The 18,050-nt window shown below is 51.8% G+C and overlaps 1 protein-coding gene across 4 annotated transcripts in view; it reads left to right on the top strand.

The window, feature by feature from the left end:
- LINGO1 (leucine rich repeat and Ig domain containing 1) overlaps positions 1-18,050 on the top strand; it is a 208,335-nt gene that overhangs the window by 138,477 nt on the left and 51,808 nt on the right. For all 4 annotated transcript variants that reach the window (XM_055363906.2, XM_019011270.4, XM_063698751.1 and 1 more), the window contains one exon: positions 5,645-5,730. In XM_055363906.2, the coding sequence (XP_055219881.1) occupies positions 5,645-5,730 (86 nt within the window). The remainder of the gene's footprint in view (positions 1-5,644; positions 5,731-18,050) is intronic.

Genomic DNA, 18,050 nt, shown 5'->3' with positions numbered 1-18,050 from the left:
GAGCGGGGATGAGGTCATATTTGTGACTGGGAAAGGCCGTTCTGATTGCCACTGTGTGGATGGGGGTGGCTGGAGGACTGCAGGCAGGAGGATAGGAAGCAGCTGAGACCTTTGTGCCCAGAAGGGGTGGGGAGAACTGGGGAGAAGATGAGTTTGAGAAATATTCAGGAATTGGCTGACTGTGGTGATAGGATGCGAGGTGAAAGAGGGAAAGAGAGGACTCTGGAGTGATGCTTGGGTGTTTGGCTTGGGGGGCTACATGACTGATGCCACCACCACCCTTAGTTGGGGACAGGACTAGGGAGCGAAATGCATGCAGGTGCACATGAGTGGTCACCTTGGCAGGGACACATGTACGTAGGAGCACATACATGCACACATATGTACATGCTTGGAAATTCTGGAGATTGGTGCCTCTTTACCGTGGCCCCGTGGGTGTCTGGTTTTTGTGAAGTGCCTATTCTCTACCAAGTACTGTATGAGACGAGACACTACACACACACACACACACACACACACACACACACACACACACACACACTTTAATCTCTACTGCCATATGAGTATGACATTAGAGATAGGGAACCAGTCCCAGAAAGGGTAGGTAATTTGCTGAAGGTCACAGAGTTAGTAAGTGGCAGAAGGAGGAATTTTTCTCCATCTTAGATCTGACCACCCACAGACAGAATTTCTGCCAATGGCATCGAGGAGGAGCTTCCATTCATTTCCAAACTCACCACTGCGGTTTTATCAGGGACTGTTAGGGACGAGTGATGGAGCCGGACTGCCTGGGTTTGAAACAACCCCATTCCTCTCAAGACATTTCACCTTTCCATGCTTCAGCTTCCCCATCCTGGAAACCAGGATGGTCAGGGTACCCGCCTCGAGGGCGTGTGTGAGAAGCAGATGAGTTAGCAGAAGGAAAGTGCTTAGCCCAGGGGGCCCATTGGGTGCGATTTATGGGGACCGTGATGATTATGACAACCACAGTGGCAATGGTGCTCACCCCTCACCTGGGTGTCTGCCACTTTCCCTCCTCCACTCCCCTCCCTTCCACCCTCCCTCCACCTGTCCCCTCATTCCTGTGCCAGCTCTTCCTCCATTCCCATAGGTGCTGCCTTCACCATTTGCCTCTGAACCTTTGTCCTCTGTTTTCAGCCCCCCACACCCTTGGCAGACAGTGAACTAAAGCCCAATCAATCAGCAAAAACCATTCAAGGGAAAACGATTCATGTTGCTTTCAGGGACTCCTCCCTCAAAGCGATTCTAGTCAGGCATTTTCCAAGAGCCTGTGCATTCATCACAACATTGCCTGGGCCTCTGTGAATTAGACCATAGAGTCGAAACCTACAACCCCTTCCTCCCTGAGTGAGATGCTCAGGTGGACTTTGGAGCTGAGAGTCTGAGCTGACCCCAGCCCAGCCAACTCCACTGTAGCCAGGAGCCATCCTTGCATCCCTGTCAAGTTCCTTATCTCAAGCTTATCTGAGCAAATGCTATGGCCATGATGGTGGATGCAAAAGGTGTTCAAGCAGGATGAAAACCTCAGCCTGCACCCAATTAAACAGGTCTCATTTACAAAGAAAAAAAACCCCACAGAAATGACCAAATGTACCATTTTGAATTTCTCATCATCAAAATTAACTCCCAAGTAGATAGATGCTCAAGGCAAAGAATGGAGCAGAGACTGCTGGTTTCCTGGTATGACTTTGTTTTCGGTTGCACTGGATCAGTCACACCTGTTGATTCTTGGTGGGTGAATTCCACTGCAGCCAAGTCTTACTTATTGGGGAAAGTGAGAAGTCACAGGGGCGTTTATCAACAGGAAGGGCTTTCCCTTGGGTCGCCTGCTAGTGCCCCTGTTATCTTAAGGGGTAGCATCTTCTCCTTGTTCCTCGTGTTGTCCCACAGGAGCACACAACATTTCAGGTGATAATTGCCAAAGTAAAACACCAGTAAGTTCAAAATATAAACCAGCAATTAAGTTTGCAGCTCCAAGGCCCTGTGGGAGTTTTCCTTATCCCCCTGAGTTGTGGACAGATGAGTTGGGGGTCCCAGAGCCTTTCTGGGAGGTGGTCTTGGACCCAAGTCAAGGATAAAGCTCTGGAGATGCCCCAGCCTTTGCTCTAAAGTCAAGTTCAGGCCCTCGAATGTAGGCGTAGGCCCCAACTCTCATGGAGATGCCACTACCTGCCTCAGCTCACACCTCCCTTCTGCATGTGGGGAAGGTCCTGCTGGTGGAGCCCATTGCAGGACCTGGAAGCTCCCCCTTTTCCTCGTGGATAGGGAACTCTTGAATTTGGGAAGTGAGATTATTCTACCCCCACTGAAATTTTAATTACTTAAAGGCTCCCAAATGGGACTTAGTTCTCTCACTCAGAAAGTCACCCAAACTTGTTCTAACAACATATGCAGCAAGGTGACCTGCCCCCAAAGGGGCAGTGGGGATGTTGTAGGATAGGCAAGGTTGTGCTGCACTAACCGGTACTCTCTGAACTCTCAGTGATTTCATGCGACAAAGGCTGTCTTCCTTCCTCCGTTTACCACGTGAACTCACATTCCATGCCCGGTGTGGGATGTGGGCAGGGTAGTGGAGCTCTGGTCCACACAACAACTCAGGGACCTAGGCTGCCAGGAGCTCCATCATCTTGTAGCCCCTTCCAGAACATGGGGCCTCCAGTCACCATGGCAGAGAAGAGACAATGATGAGGTCACGCACGGGCTCTGAAATGCTTTGACTCATCAATGACACGCATCGCTTTTGTTCACAGCCCGTTGGGCAGAACTTCTCATATGTCCCAACTAACTCTAAAGAGGCTGAGGAAATGCCAAGGAAATGTGCTGACATTCAGTGAGCAATAAAATTCTCTGGTACAAAGGCTGTTGTGGGACCATTTTCAGAGCCAGGTTTCAGAAGAGCCACGGCTGTGACTCCTGTTTATTCTCTCCACCTGGGGCATATCGAGTGGTTGCTATGGGCTGTGTAATATCCTGATCACATCTACACTGTCCAGAAGGTGAGGAAGAGGATGGATTCTAGTGGGAAGCTCATCAGGGAGCTTCCAGATACAGAGTTTACAAGGACAATGGATCCTTCCATGGATGTTGCATTTAGGGCTTGGCCAAGGACCTAGTCAGGTGTTCTGACTCCAGGACACCTGGGATCAAGGACTGGCTCAACCCCTTATTAACTGTGTGACCTTGGGCTAGTTGCCTCTCTGTATGTCAGTTTTCTCTTCTGTAAAATGGGAGTATTGATAGCATCTCTGTCTTTTGGGGCGGTTGTGAGGACTAAGTGAGTTACTATGAGTAAAGCGCTCAGAATGGTGCTAGGCAAATGCTAAGGGCTCTGTAAATGTTAGCTATCACCACCTCCACAACCGTCATCACCACCATCATCGTCATCATCATTATCCAGTACCAGATGCTATTCTAGGTATTGGGGGAATAAATACCAAGGTCTCTGCTTTCACACGTGATGGTAGAGATGGAGAATAAATAGGTAAACATTTAAATAATTAAATTAACATGTTAATCTCCAGTAGTGATGGCACTAAAAAAAATCAGATAGATGTTCATCATTATTAGTAATTAAGGAAATGCAAATTAAAACCACAAGGCAGGCCGAGCGCGGTGGCTCACACCCATAATCCCAGCATTTTGGGAGGCCGATGCGGGTGGATCACCTGAGGTGAGGAGTTCGAGACCAGCCTGGCCAACATGGTGAAACCCCATCTCTACTAAAAATACAAAAATTAGCTGGGTGTGGTGGTGCGCACCTGTAATCCCAGCTACTCAGGAATCTGATGCAGGATAATCACTTCCCCACCAGGGAAGTGGAAGTTGCATTGAGCCGAGATGGCGCCACTGCACTCCAGCCAGGGTGACAGAGCAAGTCTCCATCTTAAAGAAAAACAAAAACAAAAACAAAAAACAAAAAAGCCCACAATGCAATACCACTACATATCATTACACTGACTTTGAAAATGGCTAATACCAAGTGTTGGCAAGGGTACAGAGCCACTGGAACTCTCCTAGGTTGCTAGTGGGAATGCAAAATGGTATAGCCAACTTGGAAAACAGTTTGGCAGTTTCTTATAGAGTTAAAAATAGGCTTACCACACAACTCAGCAATCCTACTGTTAGGTGCTTAACCAAGAGAAATAAAAACTTACATTCACACAAAAACCTGTATGTGAATATTTATAGTGGCTTTATTCATAATCTCCAAAAACCTGGAAACAACACAAATGCCCTTCAACTGCTGAATGGATAAACAATGGAGTACTATGCAGCAACAAAAAAGAAAGACATTCTGATTCAAGAGGCAACACAGATATTAATAAATGTGAAGTGCATTATGCTGGGTGAACGAAACCGGACTCAGAGGGCTACGTTTAGATGACTCCATTCGTATGACACTCTGGAAAACGCAAAACAACAGGAACAGAAAACAGATCAGTGGTTGCCAGGGGTAGGGGCTGGGAGGAGTTGACTACAAAGAGACAGCATGCCGGGATTTGGGGGTGACAGGATTGTTCTGTACCTTGATGGCCATAGTGGTTACACAGCCACACGCAGTTGTCAAAACTCATAGACTGTGCACTAGAGAGGGTCAGTTTTACTGTGGGGTAATTATACCTCAATAAACCTGATGGAAAAAGTTTGTTGTGGGACTATTGAAACAAGGAAAACCAAATAACAAGTCAGTCTGTCAGGGCAGTGAGACACGGTGAGGATGGCTTCCTCCAGGGTGACCTATGGAGGACATTGGAGACTGTGAGAAGGAGGTGGTCACAGAGCTTTCTGAGGAGGTGGCAGGTGGCTGTGTGGTCTGGAGGGGAGATGAGGGTGGCCCACAGGTCAGGGCTGGGTTGGGCAGTGCCCTGTGGGCCAGGTTAAGGGGCTTCACCCTCCTCTGGGCATGGTGGGTGCCACTGAGGGCATAGGCAGAGGGTGATTGAAGCACAGTTGTGGGCAGGATGGTCTGGGAGGAGGGAGGAGGGAGGAAGGGAGACAGCACCTGTGGCCATGTCTAGGATGAGGGATGGGGGTGTAGTGAAGAATGAGGAAGGGTGGATTGGGGTGTCATAGAGAGAGTGTTCCCAAGGCGGGGTCAGCTGCCAGAGACCACAGGCTGAGGCGGGAGAGCTGGGGGTGCTGATGGGGTCCTTGGGGACCTTGCTGGGGATCTTGAGTGGTGCTGGGGCTGAGGACATGTAAGTGAAGCTTCCAGGAGGCAGGGGACATATTTGTTGGTAGCAATGGGAGTCTCAGAGAGAATGGGGTGGGGTTGTCCATCTGTGTATCTGTGCACGTGAACAAAACTTGCAGAGGTGGGCTGACCTTTGGAGGACATGGAGAGACAGCGAGAACTTTAGGGGCTTAGACGGGTCCTTGAATGCCAGGCCAGGGAGTTGATGCTCCTGAGGGTGTGATCCATTAAGGGCTGGCCACTCCAGGGTGCTGGGAAGTGGGTAGGGATGGCACTGAGGTGTATGTGCTGTGCTGGGAGGCAGCACCTGAGGCCCGCTGGGCTGGGCAATGGGGATCCACTGTGGGGAGCTGTGCTGAGGTGGGCCTCACCCGGGGTAGCAGGAAGCCCCATCTTTGCCCCACTAACTTTCTTGCTCTTCCCACACAGTGCATGCTGGGACCGCGACGGACAGGCTGCCGCACCCCAGGCCCCCAGAGGCCAGTCTGTTTGCCTCCCAACGCCATCTGACCCAGGTAGGGGAGAGTGAGGCAGTCTCACCCTGCCTCATGCTTCTGTGCTTGGTGGGAGGCTCTGGGTGTGAGGACCAGGTCCCCTGACTCAGGCTGGCGTTTAGCGAATGAGCCCCTGCCAGGGGCCATGGTGGGGGACACAGTGTGGGGTTTGAAGGCCCCAGAAGCAGAGGGACCTCCTGTGGAGGAGTTCCTGACCTCTGAGAAGGAAGGCCACGCCTCAGCCATTCTTCCTCACCAGGCTGTGTCCCCGGGATGCTGAGAGGCACTGGGACACACCATCCCTGCAACCCCAGCGTTGCTGTCCCATGCTCACTGTCTGCGTTTGCTCAGGCTTTGTTTTGCGCCACACACCTGCCAAGTGCCTTGGCTGCAGGAGGTTTTGCTCTCAGGTTCGTCCCCCTTTCCCGTCACCTGCCTTTTCACCGCCGCTGCCCAGTGCAGTGCCTGATGGCGCTAATTCTGGAAGTTCCCAGCTCTCTGTGGGACATCGTCAGCACCCGGAACGAGCCTGTTTCAACTTTCAGTCGCCCTCTGTGGTGGGCCTGAGATAGGCCATTTCTGCGCCACTCCTGGACATCCCAGGTGAAGGCTTTCGGCCTGGTGCCAAATCCCCCAAGGAATGGGATGGGGTAGCAGCTAGGGTTGCCAGAAAAAAAATACTGCTGTCCAGTTAAATTTGAACTTCAGATAGACAACAAATAATTTTTCAGTGTAAATATATCTCAAATATTACATGGCACATACAATTTTATTTGCTAAATCTGGCAACCCAAGTTGGGGGGCTGAACCCCCAGTCTCCCTTCTCCTCTGGCCAGACCTCCTTGCTGGGCTCACCCTGGCCTCCTCAGATCCGCTGCCTCCAGTGGCTGTTGCGGGTGTCCTGGAGCCAGGGGCAGCCAGCCTGCCCAGGCCACAATCAAGGGCATTTCCTGATCCCCCAGCTGCCGCAGGCTGTCCCTAGGACAGAGACCTGGGGTCTGGGGCAGTAGTCCTGGTCTTTGGGAGTGCTGTAAGGTTCCTCGTCTTCCCCCCTCTGGCTCTCTGACAGCAGAGTCCAGGCTGAGGAGGTCATGGGACAGGGCGGGTTGGGCCTTTGTGCCTGTGAACAGAGCTGAGAGACAGGCATGGAGCTGTGAAAGGAACCAGGAATAGAAAATTGCTTCATGAGCTTGGAACCCAGAGCACTTTGGGGAGCCAGAGTGGGGGTGGGGGTAACAGGGATGAGGCAGTGACGGGTTATGGAGGGCTTGGAATGGCTTACTTCTGCACCCTTTAATACTGGGGAGTCACAGAAGGTATTTTCTCCCTAAGCAGAATCATTTTTCTGATTATTAAGGTAATATGTTCTCTATATGTTACCTATTATCTATGTATGTATGTATCTATCTATTCATCCGACTATCCATCTATCTCTCGGTATTTAAAGCATGCAGTTCAAGCCCCTTCTGTAGTCTTTTCCTCCCAAGAGCTAACACGGATAACTCGTTTGATATGTCCCCTTCCAGACTTTTTTCTATGTACTTATCAACGTATTTTAAAAGGAAAAACATGGGCTCATATTAGTTATATTGCTCCAGCACTAGATTTTTTTACCTAACAATGTCATATGGATCATCCCAGGTCCTTCCATAGAGTTCTTCCCCACCCTTTTACATCCCTTGTATGATGGTCTGAAAATCATTCATCAATTATTAATCCTGTTGGCAGCCATTTAGGTCGTTTCTGGCATTTGGCTATTTATAAACTTCACTCAGGGAACCTCTGGGTTTGCACATCTGTGTGTGCTTGTGCTGTAGTTCTTTTGGGAATGTTTCTGGAAATGGACTTCCTGAGTCAGAGGGCACCCACATTTCCACATTTGATTTGTTCTGGACAGCCAGATCAACCTGCAGAAGGCTGAGCTGATTTATGCTCCTACAAACTGTATGCAAAATGCCCCATTCCCTCACCCTTGCCAATCATAGGAATTATTAATCACTTAATCCCTGCCAATTTGACAGATAAAAATGATTTTACTTTATGTTTCTTAGACTGCTAATGAGGTTGAGCATATTTGCATATGCTTGTTGGCCATTTCTGTTTCTTCACTTGTAAATTGCTTGTTGATGTCAAGTCCTCTGCTGCTGTATCCACTCATTCAGGAAGTATTTATTGAGCACCTACTATGTGTCAGACACTGTTTTGGTTAGGGACCAAACAGTGAACAAAACTCACGAAATATACCTGCTCCAAGGAATGTAAGCTGTGATGGAGGAGAGACAGACAAGGAAAAATACAGCATGCGTATGGGAGTGTTAAGTGCTAAGGAGAAAAAAATCAAGCAGAGGAGGGGGATGGGAAGTGTTGGGCAACTTGGACATGGTCATCAGGGAAGGTCTCTTCAAGAGGTGGCATTTAAGTAAAGACCAGTAAGAAGTGAGAGACTGAGTTGGGTGGATGTTGCGGGGGAAGCGCCTTCCAAACAGAGGGAACAGCAGGTCTGAGGACCCTGAGTCAGGAGCAGATCTGGCTTGTGGGGACATGGCAAGAAGGCTGGTTGGTGTGGCCGGAACAGGGTGAGTGAGGGAGAGAGTGGGCCATGCAGCCGAACAGGGACCACGCACTCATCACTCAGGGCCTGCAGGCCATCTGGAGGACTTGACTGTTACCCAGAATGAAGTGGGGAAAGCCATGGAAGGTTCTGCGTAGTGACATGGCATGATTGGAATTACGTTTTAACCAGATCCCTCTGGCAGCTGTGAAGCAGGGAGATCCGACAGGAGGCTGTTTGTTGCAGTGATCCAGGGAGGAGGCAATGGAGGCCTGAACCAGGGAGTCTTGGTGGAGGTGGGCAGAAGTGGATGGATTCCACATGTATGCTCAAGGTAGAGCCAATAGGATTTGCTGACAGATTGGATGAGGTGGTGTGTGAGAGAGAGAGAGAAGGGAGCCAACCATGACTCCAGGGGTTTTGGCCCAAGCATCTAGGAGGGTGGGGTTGCCATAGATGGAGATAGGGAGATCGGAGAGGAGCGGGTTGGTGTAGGGGAGAGGAGTGGTTCAGTGGTGGACAGGAGTGCTGAACAACCATGAGTCATTTGGAAAAAATGGTTACATAATGTGTGGGACCCAGAGCACAGTGAAAACGGGTGACTTTTTGCTAAAAAAAATTAAGAATTTCAAAGTGGGAGGTGACAATAGAGCGTTAAAGGAAGCCTGGGGCCCTTCTGAGTGCACAGCCCAGGTCACACATCTGTGAGCCAGCCCTGGCAGTGGACATGTAAATTGTGAGATGCCTGTAGACAGCCTGGCAGAACCATGGAGTTGACAGGTGGATGTATGTGACTGGAGTCCAGGGGACAGGTCTGGGCTGGAGATACAAATTTGGGGCTATCAGCATAAAGATAGTATTTAAAGCCATGAGGTTGGATGAGAGCATGGAAGGAGAGTAGATAGAAAAGACCAATGTCCCAACCCCCAGACCTCCATCAGTCAGAGGGTGGGGAGCTGAGGGGGAACAGAAAAGGTGACTGAGAAGGGACACCCAGTGAGATGGAAAGGAACCAGGCATGTATGTCCTGGACGCCAAGGGCAAGATGCATTTCAAGCATGTGTCAAATGGGGCCGAGGATGCAGACTGAGAACTGGTCACTGCCTCGGTAACGGGGAGGTCACAGGTGACCGTAGTTTCAGCGATTGGGGGCGGTGAAATGCATCTTATTGATTTGCAAGAGCAAGTGGACTTAGAAGAGGTTAAAGAAATTAACTCTTTATTTGGCATATGTGCAAATCATTATTCACAAGTTTTTTTTTTTTCCATTTAAGTTTATGGGATGTATTTAACCCCTTAAAAGTTTTAGATTGTCCTGTGTTCAAGTCTATCACTCCTTTCCTTTAGAGTTCCTGGCCTTACCCACTGCAGAATTTTAAAAATATTGGCCTATACTGTTTTCTGGTTGTTTATGATATTCACAAATATTTAAATCTCTAGTTCATCTGAAATGTATTTCTGTGTGTGGTTTGAGGTAGGGATCTAAGTGGTTTTTTCCCAAATGACTTGCAGTTGTTTCGGCACTGTTTGTTGGGTAAGCGTCCTTTCCCTGCTGCTCTGAAGCTCCATTCCTGTCATCTGCTGAAATGTCCCCAAAGTCTCATGTCTGTCCAGACCTCGCTGTTTGATTCCATTGATCTTTGCCGGGGGAGAGATTTAGGAAGTTGAGAAAATAGACTTGGTGATTGATCGGAGTTGGTGTGAGGAGGCGGAAGGAGTGGAAGCTGACACAGTTACCTTCAGTGTGGGAAGAGGCAAAGGGAAGTCGGGGACAACAGGAGCTCTAAGGGCTCCTGTGTGCTAGGCACACGGGGCCTTACCTGTCAGCCTGCACTGCAATTCTTCAGGGTTGGCGTTCTGTCTCACCATTTGCAGATGAGAAAACTGAGGTTCCGAGAGGTTTCATCTCATGTCCAGGGTCATCGCCTCACAGGTGTGGGGCTGACACTGAAAGGCAAAGCTCTGGGTTCCCATGCCTGCCTTCTGTCCTCAGTGAAGCAAGAGGTGAGGAGGGGGTTCTGGAGGCTGGAAGGTCTCTAGGCACAGAGCGCCCCCTGACACCCCACTCTGCATCCCTGCCTGCCATTTGGCTGGGTCTTGAAGGTTTTCCCGTTCCAAAAGCAACTTGTTAAGACCAAAATACTCCTGGCAGGGAATCACACGTTAAGTTTACAGCTAACATCTTAATTATCAGTTAACACCTCTGCAGGCATTAGCTGACAGCCAGCTGAGGACACTGAGTCGGGGCTGGTGTGATGTGTATCTGGGTTGGGAAAGGCCAGGAGGGAGGGGAGGGGTGAAAGGGGAGGGTTGGGTACCCAGCAATCTACAGCTTCACCCGGGCCTGAGAGGGAGGCGGCACTGAGTCCATGTGGAGGGGAGGTGGGGAGAGCTGGGGAGCGAGCACTGCGGGGGTCGGGGTGGGGAGAGGAGTGGCAGCTTCTCTAAGGAAACTTGGGGCTGGAGTTCAGAGAGGGAACTGGCATCTATTAGACACCTGCTGTGTTCCCGTACCCATGTGCTTGGCCTCAGGAGGAGGAGGAGGCAGAGGCTCGTCATGTGTTTGGTCTTAGGAAGGTCAGGAAATCAGCCGCCCATGAGCCACCTCGGGCCCAGCTGCCAGCAGTCACTCAGAGCCAGGACCTGTCTCTGACACCCACAGACCAGATCTGTCACCCAGCCCTGTGGCGTAGGAGGAGAGAGTGAGGCATCTGGGGCCTCCTCCAGTTTCCTGGGGGCCAGTCCACCCTGCCAGGGTCAAGGCTCAGTCTATAAACACAGTCAGAAGGGTCTGACCCTGGAAGTCTCACCCAGGAGGGTGGCTGAGCTCCTTAGGCTGAACTGGGACACAGCAGGAGGCCCAGGTGGGTACCAGGCGGGGACCGCCTTCCTGCCCACCTCTGCTCCCCACCACACTGCTGCATGGGGGCAGGGAGAATAGGAAGGAGACAGGACCGCTGGTCTAAAGCTGGGGCCTCTCTCCCAAAGGGGCTTCCTCCCCGCCTAGCTTCACTCTGCCCCGGGGCACTGATCTGTGACATCTGTGTCATCATGTGTCTGAAGGTAACTGGCTGCCCAACTGCGTCATCACTGTGTTGGGCTCTGGCTTAGCCTTCCTGGGACCCTGGGGCTAAGAGCAGCCACTGCTTCCTCTCCATCTTGCCCCGCCTCTTTTCTTCTCCTCCTTCCTTCCTTCTCACCCCCTCTCCTCCCTATCCCTCTCCTTCTCTCTCCGTCTAACTTCTCCCTCTTCTCCCCTCTTCCCTCCCTTTCCCTGCCAGCCAATCCTGGCCTTGCACCTAGTTGCTGGCAGTCAGACCCTGAGATATCAGACTTGCTTCTAGCTCAAGGCTGGCCCAGGTCCTGGGTAGCCCCACAGTCAGGCACAAGTCCCGCTGTTCCCTTGTATTCACCTGCACACCCTCCCAGAGGTGCTGCAAGGGCTCAGCTGGGGAGGGGCCCTGCAGGAGGGGCAGGTGATGATGAAGTAAGGCTTTTGGGAGGGGAGGAACTGTGCCTGGTGCCTGGGAAGCCTGAGAAAGCCTTCCAGGAAGCGGGCCCTGTGTGAGCAAAGGCTGTGTGAACAAAGGGATGATAGACAGGGCCTGGGCTGGAGGCGCTAGGGGTGGTGCTTGTCCATCAAAGGGGATTGAGGCCAGATCCAGCAGGTGGACTTGATTCTGAGGCCCCAGGGATCTGGGGGCTTTGAGGCAGGAAGCAGCCACAGAGCTGCCTGCCTTCTTGTGCCCATCTTCCCTGCCCAGCAGCAGCTGGCCCCTGGCCGCCCTGGGTCCTGCTGCACCGAGTCTGGAGGCCTGGCTTCTCTGCCCAATTCTGCCTCCAGCTTGTCAAGTGACCTTAGGGCAAATGACCTTGAGCCTGGGCCTCAGTGGCCTCACCTGAGACTGGGGCCATGGCTCTGGACCAGAGGTTTTACAGAGTATGAAGTGTGCCCTGTGTTAACATGGTGCTGTGGTCACTGTTGTGGCTCAAGTGCCTGCCCTGAGATGCCAGCTCTGGGGACCACGGCTGTGCCTCGGGTAGGGCCCCACCCTCTCAGAGCTTCCACTCTTGTGAGGGAAACAAATGTGTAAAATAGAGGTTGAAAATTAGAGGCTGCAGACAGACATGTGGCTTGTGGATGTGTTGTTCCATTTTAAACAATTTGGTTTTAAAAAATTGAAATATAATCCACATGCCATAAAAGTCACTATTTTAAAGCATACAGTTCAGTGATTTTTAGCATATTCCCAATTGTGCAACCCTTACCACTATCTAATTCCAGAGTATTTTCATCACCCCGAAAGGAAACCCTGTACCCTTTAGCAGTTACCCGCCATTCTCCCCTCCTCCCTGGCCCTGGCAACCACGAATCTACTTTTGTCTCTTTGGATTTGCATATTCTAGACATTTCATAGAAATGTAATCATACAATATGTGGGCTTTTCTGCCTAGCTTCCGTTGCTCAGCACACAGTTTTGAAGGCTCATCCATGTTCTAGTGTGTGTGTATCAGTACTTCATTCTTTTTTTTGGCTGAATGATATTCCATTGTATGGCTATCACACATTTTGTTTATATAGTCATTCATGAACATTTGGGTGGTTTTGACTTTTTGGCTCTTATGAATAATGCTGCTATGAATATTTGTGCACAAGTGTTTTCAATTTTCCTGGGTCGATTTCTAGGTGCTAAGTTGCTGGGCCGTAAGGTGATGTGGTTTGAAAGGCATTAGACAGGGGCATGCTCTCCAGTTTGTGAGTTCTGCCCACACCCTGTTGCATTATCTTTGCCCCTTCACTCACTTTCATTCCCTCCCTGGCCCCTGTAGGCATCTATGTTTTCAGCCCTTGATTACTGAACAGTGATGGAGAGGAACACAGTGGGCTATGGGAGCCAGAGAAGGCTCCTGACCCTGGGAGCAGTCCCAGAGGGCTTCCTGGAGGAGATCCAATCTGAGCTTAGCTTAGCCTGTGTGGACATTTTCTAGGACAAAAGGAGTGAGGGAGAGTGTTCCAGGGTCTCCAGGGCCCAGCCAGGATGTCCTCTCTCCCTTCCTCTGGTGTGTACCTCTCTTGGTCTTCCCTGCCATTCACTCAGGGGACTACAAACACCTCGATGGGCTAGCGAGGTGAAGGGGGAAGATGAAGGAGTGAGATGAGATGTGGCTCCGTGCTCTTGCTGAAGAGCTGGGGGAGATGCTGTGGGAGGCAAAGGGATGGGGGACTTTGGCTCTTCCTCAGCTAGGGGCTGGCAGAGTCTGAGGACCTGGAGCAGAGGCGACCCTAAACCAGGACACTGTATGACCCAAAGTGGCATCCAGTTGTCCTCCCTCTGGCCCCTGGTGGGAGCAGGTGAGAGACAGGATGGCCCTTGCCAGGCCTGCAGCAGAGGCAGAGGCAGAGGCCCAGTGGCGGCCCAGGCCAGAAGCTGTGCCCACATCCTCCCAGGTTTCTGCTCTGCTACCTAACAGGTAATTATACCCTGACATGCACAGCGGCGAAGAAGGGATTTTCTGTGAAGCAAAATCTCCTGTGAAATATTCAGGCCACGCTGGGTTTTGCTTCCCAGCATCTAGTTGCTGCTGCTTGGCTTGTCCGTGGCTTGAGAGGCCACATGTGTCTGAAGACCACATGGGATTTTTTATTTCCTTCTCAACCGGGAGAGGTTCCCAAGGGCTAGGAAGAACCCAGTTTGGGGCCTAAGATGCTCTGTGTGTGTTTGTGTGTGTGTGTCTATGTGTGTATCTTCCCCCGTGAGCTCACCAGGGCAGCTCCCCTGTGTGTGTGTATATGTGTGTTGAATACCGTACAATGTATGTGTTTCCATGTGTGTCTCTGGGGCTGTGCTTCTGTGTGTGTGTGCTTGCCTATTTCTAGTCTCTGCACACTCTCATGAACTTGCCGCGTGGATGTATTCCTGCACATGCATCGTGACCCTGGCATGTAAAGTGCATTTCTCTGACAGTCCAGGTTGTCTCTAAAGGGGCTTCTCAACTGGGCCCCTGTTTCTCTGAATAGGGGTGTGCACGCCTGGGAGATTCTCTCAGCGGATGAAGGGCTGCCCTGCGTGACAGTTCAGCCTGTGACTGGCATTACATGCAGGTTTTAGGGTGTGGATTGGAAGCCTTGCAAGTCCCCACAGGCTCAGGGGCTCAGAGACACCAGACAGCAACTGCGCATTTGAGTCAAGCTTTCCCCTCTTCTCTCTGGCTTTAGTGTTTGTGTTTAGTGTTTGTTTGATTTCCACCAAAGTGCTTGATAGGGGATGGTTGGGAGGATATTTGCTTCAGAGAGTTCACTGAGCTGGGACATGTGCATCCCTTTGCTGGTGCCTTCCAGTTGCTCAGCTACCCACGTGTCTCCTCCAGCCCACGAAGCCCCTACATTTGCACCATGGGTCGTCCTTCTAAAACCCTGATTTTGCACCTCATTCACTTCCTCACAATGCACAAGGTAGGCAGGACTGGAATTGTCATACCCATTTGTCAGATGAGTTAACTGAGGCACAAAGAAGCATACATGCAGTCACTTGGTGAACCAGGGCTGGGAGCAGGATCACTAGTTCCTCCTCCCTGTGCAGGTTCCTTTGCCCTTAGCCCCAGCCCTGGGCCCTCAGTGGAGAGAACTCTGCCCAGAGGAAATGGGTCCTGGTTTCATGAATGAATCCAGCTGGATGCCCTTTTCTCCATGTGCAGCTCTCCTCCCTTCTGTCATCACTCATCTTCGTCCTGGAGAGACGACCCTAGGGCGCTTTTCATCTCCAAATAAACAGGCAGGGATGCAGGAGGCAATAATATTGACGTCCATCATTGATATTTCCTTATGGTGGCTGTAATTAGCAATTCTTCCACGGCTGAGGCTCGACCTGGCAGACAAGTGGAGGAGCTCTGGCTTGTTAATGTCAGCCCATTAATGTCACACTGACAAGGCTGATGGTGGGATAGGAGGGGGTGGCCTTAGGTAGACAGCAAGAGACGCAGCGGGGCTGAGCAAGAGAAGAAAGTCCACCCACTTCCCTCCTGCACCAGGGACTTGCTGTCCTCGAGCCCAGTCCCCCGAGAGCACCCCTCATCTCACATATTCAGCAGCTGCCTCCTTCACTCCACGGCCCCTCGCCCCTCCCTATTCTGCTAGGATGGCTTGGCCTGAAGAGCAGGCTCCACATCCCTGGGAAGGTCCACAAACCTCAGCCCGAGCACCTGCAGCCTAGAAGGGCTCCACTGAGGGCCATCCAGATAGCCGGAGGTGGGAGAGCAGCTCCTCAGCCCTCTGCTCTGCTCCTCCAGTGGGAGAATGCGCCCCCCTCCCTTGCGCCCGGCCACACTCCAATCTGCACAGCTCTGCTGGTGCTGACCTCCACAGCAAGGCAAACACATGCCCCCTCATCCATGCACTGTTAGGAGCAGAAAGGCTAGGATTAGCACTCCCAGACCCCAGACCCTCCTTGCCCATCCACTTCAGGCTTCCCCTCCTCCTTCTTCTTATCCAGAGAATTCTTGGGTCAGTATCCTCTCCTCCAACCACATTGCTCATCTCAGTGTCCCTCTGCCCAGACTTCTTTAGATCCTTTCGTTCCTTGAACACAAGAAGCCAAGCCACTTATCATTCAGAGAGGCTGAGTTCCTCAGCCCTTGCCACCTGCCTGTCTCCTGTGCTGCCAGCCTGCCCATTTGCTACATGCCTAGTCAGGGGCTGCTCTGAACTAATGATCCAACAACTCATAGTGGCAGGGCTTGTTTTTTGAGTGCTTATGATGTGTCAGGCACTGTTAAAAGCATCTTACAAGCATTTGATCTTCATAACAATGCTATGGGGCAAATATACTTAGCATTCCATTTTACAGATAAGGAAAACTGAGATGCAAGGAGATTAAGTTAGCTGCTCCAGATCACAAGGTTGTTAAGTGGTGGGCAGCATGAATCAGGCTGTGTGGCTCCCAAGCTCTTCTACTGAGCCATCACCCTCCTCTGCCTCCAGCTTCAGCCCCTAAGTCATTTCCTTCACCTGCATCTCTTCCCCTGTGTGCTCCCCAGGGCAGGCAGAGGCTAATCCCCAGCCCCTCACCCAGTGCCGGCTCACGGTAATCAGCAGATGAGGGTAGTAGTGACGACAGCACACTCATCTTAGCCACATATTACGCAGGCCCCATGGCTCCCTCCCATGTTCTCTGATGTGTGCCTGCTGCCCCCAGGAGCGCTGCATACTTTCTAACAACAGGGCCTCTCCACCAGGGCTGTTTGCTGAATGAGAGGCGAGCCTCTGACTGCAAGACTCCTTGAGGCAGAGAGAGGCAGCCCTGCCCACCAAGGAACACCCACTCAAAGGGGACCTCGGAAACTTGTGTCTCAGCTCATAGACAGGACTTGGCGGAGATGTCCACATGTTCATGTCATTCATTCATTCACTCATTCATTCATTCATTCAGCCAACACTTGCTGGATGCTGTGTGCTCTGAGCCAAGCCCTCTGGAGGGTCCAAGCACACTGAGATAAACAGGTCCTCGCTGTGCCCTGGGGGAGCCCATGGCCTTGGTGGTGGGGAAGCATAGCCAGGGCTCACCAGTGCTGGGGAAAACTTGCTCAGTGAGCCAGAACCAGAGCACCGTGTGGGGGTGGCTGGGATGGGGGAGAGAGGCTACACAGAAGAGCAGACACTTGAATGGATTCACTGAGGAAAAGGAGGTGTTTTTAGGCTGAGGGAGAGGAGTGAGTACCACAGGCAGAGGGAACTGCCTGTGCAAAGGCCCTGGGTCTGAAAGGGCCCAGGACACATGCAGGGCAGCCTGGAGGCGGGTCAGCTCAGCATCTCACCTCACCTGCCTGGCGGAGGGTGCAGTGTGGGCAGGTCAGCGTCTGCAGGCGGGTGGAATTCCCAGCATGGCAACTAAGCCAGCTAGCTGTGGAGGGGATGTGTGAGGACAAAGGATATTCCTTGGGTGCAGGAAAGGGCCACCTGGGCTGGGGCTGGCCTGAAGGGCACTCGCAACTATGGTTGCACTCATCTGTGCTGCGTCTCCCAGCTCTCAGAGCTCCCAGGCCTCAAAGCAGCCCCTCCAATAGGCAGAAGAGAGACTGAGGCCCAGGCAGTGGCAGAACCCTACCCAGGGTCACACACAAGCAGTGGGTGAGCAGGAGGTTCCCACTGCCCTCTAGCAGGATGTTGGGGTCCTTGACAAGGAGCAGGGCTCTAGCTCTCAGGGTACAGGGCAAAGCGTGGTATCTGCCAAGCATGGAGCAAGGCAGGAAAGGCCTGGCTGGAGAGGACATGACACAGAGCCCACCAGAAGGCTGAGGGTCGGGCAAGGGGCCTTGAGTGCTGGCAGAGGAGAGGGCTTGCCTCTGGAGTCACCTCTGGAAGCTTTTCGAGGATTTGGCTTGAACATCCTGTGGACAATCTCTGGGGAAAATGTCTCTCATACACCTCATGGGGCTCAGAACAGCCCACAAGGGAACCAGGCATCCCTGCCCACATGTGCACAGGCAGGGACCTGTATACCAAGATGTGTGCCCACCTCTGTATGAGCTCAGGCACACGTGTGTACAAGCATTCCTCTGCACATGCAGATCTCTGTATGTGTGCACACGCCGCCACCTGTATACCAAGGTGTGTGCCCACCTCTGTATGAGCTCAGGCACACGTGTGTACAAGCATGCCTCTGTTTGCACATGCAGATCTCTGTATGTGTGTCACATGTGTACAGCTGTGTGTTTACAAGTCTGAAGGAGCTGTCCCTTCAAGTACAATTCTGTATCTATATGTGTGTACAAGAGCCCCTGCCACGGCCAGCAG

Source organism: Gorilla gorilla, chromosome 16 (assembly GCF_029281585.2).
Source record: "Gorilla gorilla gorilla isolate KB3781 chromosome 16, NHGRI_mGorGor1-v2.1_pri, whole genome shotgun sequence".
Taxonomy (NCBI): Eukaryota; Metazoa; Chordata; class Mammalia; order Primates; family Hominidae; genus Gorilla; species Gorilla gorilla.
Note: the sequence above shows the minus strand (reverse complement) of the source record. Positions and strands in the feature narration are given on the sequence as shown.